Source organism: Apaloderma vittatum, unplaced genomic scaffold (assembly GCF_000703405.1).
Source record: "Apaloderma vittatum isolate BGI_N311 unplaced genomic scaffold, ASM70340v1 scaffold2829, whole genome shotgun sequence".
Taxonomy (NCBI): domain Eukaryota; kingdom Metazoa; phylum Chordata; class Aves; order Trogoniformes; family Trogonidae; genus Apaloderma; species Apaloderma vittatum.
This window is the reverse complement of record NW_009735628.1, coordinates 39,505-52,005: the sequence shown is the minus strand read 5'-3', so window position 1 is coordinate 52,005 and position 12,501 is coordinate 39,505. Positions and strand designations below refer to the sequence as shown.

Here is a 12,501-nt window from a genome sequence, read left to right as displayed (position 1 = left end):
AAAGGGAATATGTTGGGGAAAAGGAAACAGTGGTTAGTTTTTTTCTCAGGCAAAGCCCAAGATGTTTTATTGGATTGGTTTGGATGATTTTATGTGTTATTGCATTACACTAACTGTGGCTATTTTTTTTTTTTTGAAGTAGTGCTTGTACTGAACATATTTATCCAAGCGAAATTAAACTGCACAATTAAAATGCTCACGGGTAAGACTTACCCTCTAGAACATGAGCACGTAACCCCAAAAGAGAGTTTTGAAGAAGCTGATGTTTTGCATAAGAGAAGAGGTGTGGAGAGCCAGAATTAGGGTATCTGGAGAGTCCTGACAGTGCCCCGGAGCAGATCCCTGCATTATTTATTTATTTATCATTTTTTTTAATTATTTGGGGAGTTTTTTTGGAGCTTCTTGTAATTTATTTTTTTTCGTCTCTAAAAAATCCAGCAGCTCCGAGTGCACGGTGAAAGCGTGTGGGGAGAGGTCCTTTGTGACCATCGCCTACTTGTTGGGACACGGTGACCAACAGCCCTTCCCTCCCGCCTGCACCCAGTTTTTGGGGTGCCGTGCTTGAAGCCGGCAGCCACGAGGTGTCAGTGCCGTTTTACACCAGCACAAACTCGCTGTCAAGCAGAGCCAAAGCCCAGAAAAAAAAAATAAATAAAAAAATCTGGAATTTGGGCAACTTGCCAGTTGTTAAATATAGCATTACTCATCACAGTTGCTCTTCCCTCTCGCAGGCTGCAATCTATAGCCGTTTGTACTTCATGGGCGAGCTGGGGGATGCAAGAAAAACTCCACTTTTTGGTTTAATTTTTTTTTTTTTTTTATAACTGAGGGGCGCACGTTAGTATGAATTTGAGAAAGTTCATTGTTTCCTCAGGCTGAGCTGCCTTGCAGGGCTGCTTTCTAAAGCTCGACCATGCTGCAGCTCTCCTCCTGCTCTGCTTGCAGGGCAGGAGATACAAAAAAAAATGACTTTTTCCTTCTCCCCTCTTCCATCCAACCCTTTCCTCGAGGTCTCTACACCACAGGGCCCCACATCTGAGAATTTACCTCCGGATTTATTCCCTCTGGGCTGTACCAGCAGTATTTGGAGCTGTAGAAGAGAGGCTAAATTAGGTTCTGACCTGAGGCGAGGGGAAAGAGAAGAATCCCTCGGCTATCTCTAGGCTTGATGCAGGCTTTTATCTGATCCTCTGGTGGTCTGACGCTCTCTTCATGCATCCCACAGGAGATATTTTTGCCCTACCTAACTACAGGTCCAACAGTGGGTAGTTTTTAACATCTCCCCCCCAACTGTGGCTGCACATGCACTAGGTGGTTCCAGGGGTGAAGGAGCACCACACGCTCAGTGTGACTTTTCACCGGCCCCAAATCTGGACATGCACATGCCCTGTCTCCAGGTGGCAGGACATCTCCAGGGAGAGAGCAACCCTTCCCAAACCCCCCTTCCCTAGAAAAAGAGAGACATTGGTGGGGAGGCGATGTCGAAGCCCCCCACCAGCACTTAGCAAAAGGCAGCTGAGAACTGCCATTTTAGCTGAGACCAAGGTTTTTTGGGGGGGATGCAGTGATTTCCAGTCCTTAAAAGAAAGGTGCACCCCCTAATAATGCCATGAGCCCCGGACAGCTAGTGAAAAGCAGTGATTTGTAGCCCCTAACTGGAATGTCACCCTTCAAAGTGGTGGGATTTTTTGGTTTTGGTGTTTTTGTTTTTCCCGGAAAAAGAAAAACCAGGTAGGTGTGCAATGGGGAAATGGTCCTTGGGAGATCTAGCTGGACTAGTGGGAAAAGAGAGCTGTGCAGGCTCAAAGATCAAGCAGCTCCCCTTGGAAGTCACTTGCAGACCTTATCCCGTGGACTTCTAGAGGAGGTTTCGGTGGGACATGGGAGACAGTTTCTCAATGGGATGTTTCAGGTTCTGTCTACCTCCAAAGGCAGAGCTGTTGTGTAATCCTCAGACATGTTTTATTCTTGCTTAGCTCCTCAGATGTGGTGTAGAGACCTCTAGGAAAGGGCTGGATGGAAGAAGGGAGGAGGAAAAAGCCAGTTTTTTACCTCCTGCCCTGCAAGCAGCCAAACATGTGGCCACGGGCTGATTTTTCTGGGCCATTGATCTTCTCATCACTTACAGCTCAAATCTATCTTAGACTTGTTGGGGAAGGATGGATATGGTTTTTCACTTTGTCTTGGTATCCACTGGAAACCCACATCTTTACAAATGGGAAATAACGTGGGGGTTTTTATGTTGGGTTGTGGGTTTGAGATGTCTGCTCAAGAAAAAAATCATTTTTTGCTCTCCAAAATTGATCAGCCAGCTGTTGCTGAGTGAAGAGGGGATCTCAGGTCTCCGAGAGAGAGCAGATGTTAAAGCCCAAAAGCGAATTCTGCCATTGCCCTGATTTCAAAGAAAAATGAAAGCAGGACATCAGGAAAAACTAATGAGGTAAAATAATAGAGCTAGCAGAGCTGCTGTTCTTGCTAAAGCCCAGAATACAGATGACCTCGTTGTACGTCTGTAAGAGCAATGTCAAGCTATTTTAGTGAAATCTCTTTTAGCTTGGTCGGCAAGCCTTTGGCGGGGTGCTGTGTGCTATGAGTAGCAAGGTACCAGATCTTGCCCCTGTTTCTTGGGGTCAGGATCTCTTTGGAAAGGTACAAACCCAGAACCCCTTGTACTGGGCAAGTGAGCAGGAATTGCTATTGCTTGTTCATTAAACTGTCATCGTCTTCCACGGAGCAGGTCCTCATCTTCTTAAAATGAGAGCTGTAGCTGATTTATCTTTTGGGAAGAGCCTGTAGTCAGGTTGCCAAGGCAGGACCAATCCCTCACAGCCCTAAATCATGTATCAAACCATCTAAACCCTTACAGTTTTTTGTGCATTGCTGGCTTGCTGTCAGTATTGCCCCCAAGACATCTCCATCGGGATCAGGTAAGAAACAGAGGCATTGCCACTGTAATACATTTATAGTGAAGGTGATTCCTGCAGCACTGACAGATAAATATTGTCTGAAGAGGTGGTGGGGAAAAAAAAACCAACCACAAACCCTAACCCCCATTTTTGTACTTAAAAGCGCAGAAGAATAGCAGTGCTGATTTTCTGCCGCCTGTGCGTGCCAAGTGTCGGCAAAGTGCAGGTTGCAAACCCAGCGGCTTGTCACCTTGCCTGTCTGACCCCAAATCGGTCCCTGCGGAGCAAAGTGCGTTTTGATTTACCACACATGGGATGGCCCTTTCAGATGAAACCTGGGGTATAAAAGGACTGAGGCGTGTATGTTGGTTTAAAAAGTTTTAATGGTATTTTAAACTCTAGTTAACGTCCTTGGATTACTCTAGGATTACAGACTTGCTGCACCGAATTTAATCCTGGTTATAATTTCCTTTTAATGGGTGATTGAGATGCCATTTTTCACTTCATTCTGTTTAAACGTACACAATTGTCCTCCAGTAAATGGACAGTGTGATTATTATTATTTTTTTTGCTACACTTCATAGCGTTAAAACTCTATACAAACATTGTACTATGTGTACAAAAAAAAACAAAACTAAGTGCTTCATGCACACGCTTTTTAATACTGCTTCTTGCCCTTTTCTTTGACATCTCTCTGAACTTATATAAATAGCTGAAAAAGCAGACTAAAGTTACTGAGCGTGGAAAGTGAGAAACGCTTTCTGCCAACGGTAGCCTTTGAGAGAGGGAGAGAGACGCTTGGATATGTTACTCGTTGGCAGCCAAACACGAATTAGAAGACGTAGAAGAGAAAATAAAGCCACAACACCCATAACACTCTGTGATCTCGCCCTCTGTGAACAGGCTTGTTGTTTTCTGAGGGCTTGTAATACCTTTAGGATCACCTACTTTATAAATAGAAAGGGTCGAAGAGGGCGACAAACTGTACAGCTTAGGTGGGTTTTGTTCCGTTCCTAGGGAAATCAAGTTGGCTGAAGCAGAGAACACTGAGCTCCTGGCAGTCTGCTGACCCATCATACTTCGCACAGCTTTGGGGACACGCAGGAAAAGCTCTGCTTGAAACGGCTTGTGTGGTGCCATGATGACATTGTTTCGACCAGATAAAAAATTTTGGGCTGGAATCAACAGGCATCATCAACTTGGTTGTAAGTTCTCCCCTAGAAGGCCTTTTTTTTTTTTTTTTTTTAACCTGTCCTAGACTGAGCAGATTCAGGTTTTCTTCGTGTGCATTACTTCATGGGTTGCTTTATATAGGATTAATGTCTGCTGTAATCATCGAACACCGGCTTTCTCCTTTTTCGTCGTTATTCCTGCCTCAATCCGATGGCAATAATAAACAGATAATGCCCTCCTGCTGTAAAGCAGAGGACGCTCTCAGCAGCCCCAAATCCTTCAAACACAACACTGGTGCTCTCCAAAATGAGAGGACCCTCCTCTACTAAACTGATTTTTGCCAGAATGGCGGCAGCCTTGATTTAATGTGCCAAGCAGCGCCGACAGCAAGACAGGCCTCTTTCCATCCTGCTAAAAAAAGCTTCCGTGTATCTGATTTTATTTCTGTAGACGTGCCTGTTATTACTGGGCCACGGCTGTGAGCTCTTCTGCTCTAATTAAGTAGAGAATTGGCCCCGATGGATAGCACTTTTCTGGTCCTCAACCTTAATACTCCTAAAAGTTTTCCTGCCTTTCACTGAAGGTGCCATTCGACAGGAGGTGGAAAAAAGTGTGTTGCTGTGTGCTGTTTTATGACTGGTAGGTATGGCTGGGAAGCAGCAAAATAAGAGGGGAAAAGAAACCTCTACTGAATTCTTGCCTCCTCCTTTTAAAAAAAAAATCAAATTAACATTCAAGAGCATGCAAATGAGCCTGTTGGGCTCGTGATATGATGCTCAATGTCTTTTTTTTGGCTGTGCTAGAATGCATTTAGAAGACCCTTGAGATGCCTGCATGCAGCCCCCAGCACCAGGAGCACGGGATGCTCAGAGGCAGTAAGAGGGCAACCTTGCATCTTACCCGCTGCTCTACCCAGCTTGGGAAATTTTGGAGGCAAATTTTGGGAGCTCCTGATACACAAGGAGGCTAAGCTGGAGACACCCCATCCTTCCCTGGTACCGCATCCCAACGTCCATGGGACCAGCTGTTTTCAGCACAGGTTGTTTCTTGTAAACCCACACAACGAGGTGTGTGCATATATATACACATATATAGATATATGTACGTATGTATAGACGCACACCTGAGAATTACTCATTTTCTGGGCTAAGATTTTGCCTTCTAGCATGAAAATCTAATTTCGAGTGATTATTATTAATTTTTTAATTTCTCCTTTCCCTTCCCTAACACCCTGTTACGAAACTACAGAACTACAAGAACGAAACTCCGACTAAAACCTAACTTCGGGTGACAGGTTAGTTTTAAAATCATGAGGCTGTAAGAATTGTCAGACTGAGATTCTTTTTTTCCTTATTTTTTTTTCTTTTCCCTGCCTGTGCTCAATTTAAGGGGATTCAATTAAAGACAGGATCAATATGCTCCGTAGCCATCGCTGCGGGCAGCGACAGCGAAGGCGGGGTAAGCTTCATAGGCTGCGTAGGTCGCTAAATCTTGTCCCATAGTTACCGCTTGTTTGAGCTGAGTGGCTGTGACAGTCGCAGCTGCGTTAGCAATGGTGTATCCTGCAGGGAAAAGTAGGGAGGAAAAAAAAAAATGCTGATGAATGAAAAGACGTTCAAAAGTCAGATACTTTTTGATGGGAAGGCTTTGCTGTTGATGGGGGTGATGCGTAGGCAGCAATGAGTTTGCTAATAGAAATAGTCTAATCAGATTAAATAGGTGGGTTTTGGGCATTTTTTTTTTCTCCACATTAAAGGCGACAACAACAAGGAAAGCTGGAAAAGTAATGCGTTTTTCTCACCTATGAGTTGTTAAACGTGCCACTTGAGGAATGCCCCTCTCGGCTGAATAATTTTTCTTTAGGCTTTGATTATTTCTGAGCTAAAAGGGTATTAACAGTGCTCCGTGTACCTCCTTCTGTGCTCGACACAAGGAGGGCAAGAAAAGGGGAAATCTGGGCAGTTTTCATGGTAAAAATATGACTCTGATACCCTTCACAGTGAAAATGGATGAGATTTAGGATAGCCATGTTAGAGAGAAGTGAAACTCCCTCTGTGCAATATCAGGAGAAAAAAAATCCGCAAACTGTTGGGTTTTTTTTTTCCCATCAGCTTCTAATGGAACTTGTGGTTTCAGAATTTTCCATGGGAAAATGTTAGCGTTGCCGCTGCAAAATGAATCACTGGGAAAACAAACGTTGTTTGGGGCTCGTCTTGTCTGGAAGCAGCACACAGCAGCTTGTCAACCAGACCACAATGTTTTGTTATGAAAGAATCAAGAATTAAGACAAAGCCCTGATTTGGGGAGAGCAGCTGGGGTACCCGTTGCCTCTGCTGGACTAGGCTCTGCCGCCAAACTACATCTCCTAGGGGCCAAAATCTCCGACTGACCACCTGGGCAATGGGTCCAACTCAAGGTCAGTCAGAGCTGAGGTCCCTGTGGTGGGGGGAAGGGAGATAGGGGCAACACTGAGAGCAGGTTGCCTTGTTGAAGGTTTTACCTTAGGGGAAAACATGGGAAATTTGCTATGATATGAGTATTATAAGGAATAGGAGTATTATAATGAGTATTATGTATGAGTATTATAAGTATTATGAGTATTGTAATTTTTGCTGTAATATGAGTATCTTCTTTGCATTGGCCGGTTAGCTCAGTGGTTTGAGCGCGGTGCTGGCAACAAGGACCAACACCGAGGTCGCGGGTTCGATTCCCGCTCGGTCCCCATGTGTTGCCTGGTCTAGTCGAGAGGTGGCGTCCCTGCCCATGACAGGGAGGTTGGACTAGATGATCTCTAAAGTCCCCTCCAGTCTATGCCATTCTATGATTCTATGATTATTTCAAATAGGAATTGAGAAACGGGGCATTTAAAGCCCGTCTGCCACCACGGTGAGAGAAATGAGCTGCTCTCTGGGCATGGCCTGGGCTGAGCTGAGCTTCAGCAAGTCCTGATCCAGGACCAGTGTGCGCTGAAAGCAGAAACTTTAATGTATGTCAAATTGTTGAGTTCCCAAGACAAACAAATCAAGGTGGAGGAAAGAAAAAAGGAGAGATTATAATTAAGCCATGAGCGGAGGCTGGATTCAATAAAGAGCCCATGTGGTTTCCACGCTGCGGAAGCCTGCACAAACCCAGACAAAATGATTTTTCTGTGGCTTTTGCGGGCTGCTGTGGCAGGAAGCCGGATAGATTTTTATTTTTTTTTAAAAAAAAAAATCCGTCCTTGAGACACTCCAAACAGCTCAGTAGTACTGACTAATGCATTCCTCATGGGCGGTTTGGCACACGTTACTCCCACTACATCAGAATAACCATCGTGCCGGAGAGCACGGGCAATGTAAAGCCTGCGAGCTAGGATCAGATCCGAAGTTTCGCGGTTGCGTCATGTCTTTGGCAGTTCAAAAGGTGCTGGGGGAGGACGGGTGGACCATGAACTGATCCACTGCGCATCTTTGCAAGGAGGAAGATCTACTCCATCCGGCGTGGCATCAGCCAGAAGGTCCAGAGAGAGGACTCATCCCAGATGTGGCACTGGGGAGGCCAGTTCTAGATCCTGCATCCTATCTGGAGCTTCCAGTTGAAAGGAGCCATCCACAAACTGGAAACGAGGAGAGGTGTGTACCTGGGGTGGGGAGGGTCCCCAGCCTGTGACACAGCCCTAAGCAACCTCCTCTAACTGTGGCGTTGGACCTGCTGGGTGCAAGGTCAGACCGGAGAGGTACAAGGTCAGACCCGAGACTTTCCACCCCAGCCTGGAGTGGTGCATATGCCATAATTTGTTGCTACAGAGATAAATCCCTGTATAGGCCAGCAAGATGTCACACGCACAAGTAATGAGTCAAAAGCAGAGGCATTGGAGAGGGGGAGCACAGCCAGGTCTGCCCTCAGTGGCCAAAACTGGGTTGATCCTCGACATCTGCAAGGAAGCAGGAGCAATCCTATTCCAGGAGACCTTCACTATTACAGACCTTCCCATACCTGGAAAAGCCGGAGCTGCGGGAGGCACCTCCGCTCCCTCCGTGGGAATGCCCAGCGTCTGCAGGGCGTATTCTGCCGCGTAGGTTTTGGCTTCGTCGATGTAAGCGCTGAGCTTGGGTGGTGTGAAGGGATGTCTGTGAGTAGAGCGCAACGTTAGCTTGGGGGTTAGGTTTGGGTTTGTTTCGTTTTGTTTGTTTTTTGTCCCTCTGGGACTTGCCTCCAAAACGTTTTGATCCACTCATGGGTGGCATCATCCACATATCGGAAGCTTATTTTACTGTGGTGATGCAAAGTGCCCTCCTTGTAGTAGCAGCCTGGTTTCCTTGCTGAGTTTATCGGCCCTGGGTCTCGTTTTGGACACAGCATCCCTTCAGAGTATGTTGTGCACGTTCAGTCCAAAAGAAAGCCTGCTGCTGCCCAGGGTTTTCTTTAAAATACACCACAAATGATGTTTTAGGTCAGAATTGTTTAGAATCGCATTTGGAGCTGAATTATCCGCGTATTCCTGCAAGCCGCTTGCTTTCTCCCACGGGAGCTATCGTCTGCTTTATTTTTGTGCTAAAAAGCACCCTTTTGCCTGAATATTTCTGGCTTTCTATAATCTTTGCACCACCGGGCACGGCAGACTTTCAGTCTATCAGACATCACTATGGGTCTGTTGTATATTCCCTAACATATATGTACAAAAAGGAAATAAAAGACTCGTGTTTTGAGGAGAGACACTAGATAAAATGCCACCAAAAAAAAAAGAAAAATCAATCCTAAACCCCAGAAAACCTCAGAGAGTTACGTACAGGGTCGGGTTCTGGCTAGCGAGGGCAGGGATGGTGATTTTGTATAGGAAGAGCTGTCTTTGGTCTTGGCCAATTGCAGAGTGCAGCTGGTAGACGGGCTGGCCCCAGTTGTTTTTCTGGCAGATTTCTTCTAAGATCTAGAAAGGAGAAAAGGGAATTTTTGCTTGGGTTAATTGCAGCCTCGGGGCCTTCTCGCTCAGCTCTACCCCCTGCCCTGGTCTGCTTCCTTCCCTCCAGAGGGTTTTCAAGGATGTTGGGGCAGATTCCTCACAGCTTTCCAAAAAAAATACAGAAATACATGGCAGACAAGACCCTATATTCACCTTGAAGTATAAGATTCACCTATTTTATACTTTAAAAGCCTGTTTAATCCCTGAAGTTAATTATTACCATGTTAAATTGGACATCTTTGTCCTTTTGCTGATTAGTTGTTTTCTTCTGTTGTTGGTGTGGTTTTCTTTGATTTCTCCCCGGAAATTCTATCTATTCACTTCTATTTAAGAATGCTATAACACCCAGGTGGCATTCATCTTCCCTGTTCTGTTTCCTCCCTGGCTTAGTTGGTTACAGTCCACGAAAAGTCCAAATACTTGTCATATAAAAAAAAAAAAACACCACAAGAAAGAAAAAAGAAAAAAAGGCTGTGTTCCATCCAATTAATTACACAGGCTTCAATAGGCAATTTCTCCTTCTGGTTTGAAAGAGAAATGCTGAACCACGTTGCCCCCAGCCTTAGCACAGCTTATTCCACGGTAATTGGGAAGCGCTGTCCGGAAACGCTCTGCTTTGGCTTTGTATTACTTTTTTTTTTTTTTTTTTAAACCCATAGTTTAAATGGGTATGTCCTGTCTTGAATGGGTTTGAACACAGCATGATGTTCTCGTGCCTCCCTGTGAGCAGTGCTCTGTCCATTTTTTTAATTATTTTTATTTTTTCCAAGTAGCTCCACCAGACCCGACACTCATCTAAGAACCTGTTGGATCTTGGGGCTTTGCGACATTGGCTGTGTTGCCAAGACCTCCAAGTGCCTCCAGCCTGCACCTTTCTGTAGCCTTCTTTATTTAAAAGTTACCCTTTATTTTATTTACAGTTGAAATGTAGAATTTAAATGTTACCACTGCCTTTTATTCTGCAGTCGGAGCTCCCGCCAAAGTTTAGCACCTTATCGCATAAATAACTGAATTAATTACACTTCTTGACTATTAGCAATGCTTGTTCCCTGCTGTCCCAACGCCTTTATACAGGTGTTGGTTTTATAACGGCACGTCAGCGTTCAAATCATCAATAAGGCAGATCTACTTATTAACAGTGAGCATCCCAGCTAGGCAGCAGAAATGAAATCCATCATTCCAAGACGCTATTGACATGGTGTTGGTGCATTGGATAGAAGAGGCTCACTGGTTTTAATGAGGCTGTCCTACTAACGAGGCTATCATGAAGAAAGCGGTAGCTGTTTAAGACCTGCTGGTGTGAAACAGTAGCCGTGGGGAGCTCAGCTGCTGGAAAAATGTGTCCTCAAAAACGGGTGTTAGAATAGAGTAAGGGGACTGTGATATTTTGCCATCAGGGGAAAAGAACCCCGTTTTCCATTTTTCTTTGAGGGGGAAGGATGTTTTCATAGGCTTTGCCAAACTGGACGCTGTTGTTATTGAAGTGTTAATAGGAAAAGATGCCCCTCAGAATTCAGGGTGGAATTGGTTCCTCATGGTGCATTGGATAATGTTGTCCTAAGAGCTGGGTTATGCAGGCAGTTAACACCTTTTCCCATAAATTATTTTAAAATGTACACATATGTGCATTCATTCCCATTCGATCCCCATGTGTTGCCTGATCTAGTTGAGAGGCGTCCCTGCCCATGAGAGGGAGGTTGGATTAAATGATCTCTGAGGTCCCTTCCAGCCTAGGCCAGTCTAGGATTCCGTGGTGAAGCCCCAGGCGATGCATTCTGTTTATCAAACCCGTTTTTGGGTAAGAATTTCTTTACCCTTAGTGCTCCTCAGTGCTTTTATGGAGCAACACCTTTATTCAGTTTAGGAAAACTCTCCTCCAAGGGAGAGCAGACGCCATTCTCCAGTGAGGCGGGTGGGTGCTGCAAGACGCAACTAGTGATATTTTATTTTTCTTAATGTCTTTTGAGATGCAAGAATGGATTTAGTTATCAGTCCCCAGAGCAGATTCAAGCAGGCTGGGAGGAGGGGGTGTCTTCCCAAAATAATTTTGGGCAAGGACAACCTCTGGCTGGGATACCGACTCTCTTATTTCACGCACATACCTGAGGAGCGAGTTTGATCCCGTGGGGCTTTAGCGCGACGTGGTTCATCGGTGTGAGCTCCATTCCTGGCAAGAGGTCGTAGAGTTTATCCTCTCCCCTCTTTTCTCCTTTGAGCTGGTATCCACGCCCCAGGCCCGTGTACGCCAGGTAGCCACGACCTCCCAGTCCTCTAACTCCCGCAGCCCCTACAGGTACATTCATGTAAATTTCTAGGAATGTAAGAAGGCATTAAACCGAATCAAATCACCGGAAAAATCACCCTGATTCTTGCTGAAATGGAAAAGTTAGCCCCACTCACTGGGTTTGGGGAGAAGATGGGCAAGAAGCCCCCCCGTAGCCTGCTGCTGGGATACCCCAGGCTCCACATTGATGCCTTTCCTCTTTGGGCTCATATATTTGGACAGGTGAGGTTTTTCTGAGGGAGCCCTGTTTGTTTCTGACCCAGTTTTCATCTTCTTTGGTCAGCTTGGATAATGTGACACCTTTCTGCGTGGATTTGTAGCTGAAAGGCAGAGAAGGGAGAGCTGGTATCACTTGCTTCCCACAAGTGTAGCTTCACTTTCTCATTGAATTTTTTTTATGCTATCCTTTGCTTATGTGAATCTGGCTCCTTTTTTTTTTTTTTTTTCCTTCCCCCTCCATTATACCTCCTTTTCTAATTTGGGGAACCCTACTTGGTAGTCTGAGGAGACTGTAATGCAAGAGATTTATCACATCTGTAAGGCAAGGTGGCTTGTCACATCTCCGTCTTTCCCAATGCAACCTTCATAGAAGCCGGGTTCACCCCTGTGGGCAAAAACACGGCGGGCAGCCAGGGAAATGCCAGCTCCCCTGTCATCTCTTTTGAAAAATGGGAAAAACTGGCTGTCACAGTTCTTGTCAGCCCTACTGGCATGCCATGTGGGCTCCTTGCCTGCCATGAGACCTGGCCATGGGCTTGGGGACACAAGCTGACTGCCCCAGGTATTATCTTGGGAAGGAAGACCAAATCAGAAGTTTTGGTTTTTGGTTGTGGGTTGTTTTTTTTTGTTTTTTTTTGCTAGCCCCCAGGCTTGCTTCCACACTTACCAAATGATGCCTGCAATGATATTTAATTTGGGGGCACCTGGGCGTGGGGGTTTGGTTTGGTCCTAGGTGCAGTCGCCTGAGATCAATGGCAGAGACCCAGAAGCTTTCAGAGCTACTCTCTGTTCTCATAGGCTGCTTATTATTAGGCTCATGAACCCCCCCCTAAAAAAAGAAGCCCGTCTCCCAGAGCACATAATTAATATCTTGCTTGAATTTTAGTGCTGGTTCCCTACCCATTAGGGCAATGTGGCCTCCTTGGGAAACTCCATGGCTTTGGGTCAGGAAACACCAGGACTGGTAAATCTTTCCCTGT

At 45.5% G+C, this 12,501-nt stretch overlaps 1 protein-coding gene across 2 annotated transcripts in view; it reads right to left on the bottom strand.

Annotated features, from left to right (window-relative positions):
* Positions 1-5,489: 5,489 nt before the first annotated feature.
* A1CF (APOBEC1 complementation factor) overlaps positions 5,490-12,501 on the bottom strand; it is a 20,033-nt gene continuing 13,021 nt past the window's right edge. The window contains exons 8-11 of one of the 2 annotated variants that reach the window (XM_009876636.1): positions 11,121-11,329; positions 8,849-8,985; positions 8,055-8,188; positions 5,490-5,641 (exon numbers count right to left, since the gene is read on the bottom strand). In XM_009876636.1, the coding sequence (XP_009874938.1) occupies positions 5,490-5,641; positions 8,055-8,188; positions 8,849-8,985; positions 11,121-11,329 (632 nt within the window). The remainder of the gene's footprint in view (positions 5,642-8,054; positions 8,189-8,848; positions 8,986-11,120; positions 11,330-12,501) is intronic. The other variant, XM_009876637.1, reaches the window with a different exon arrangement.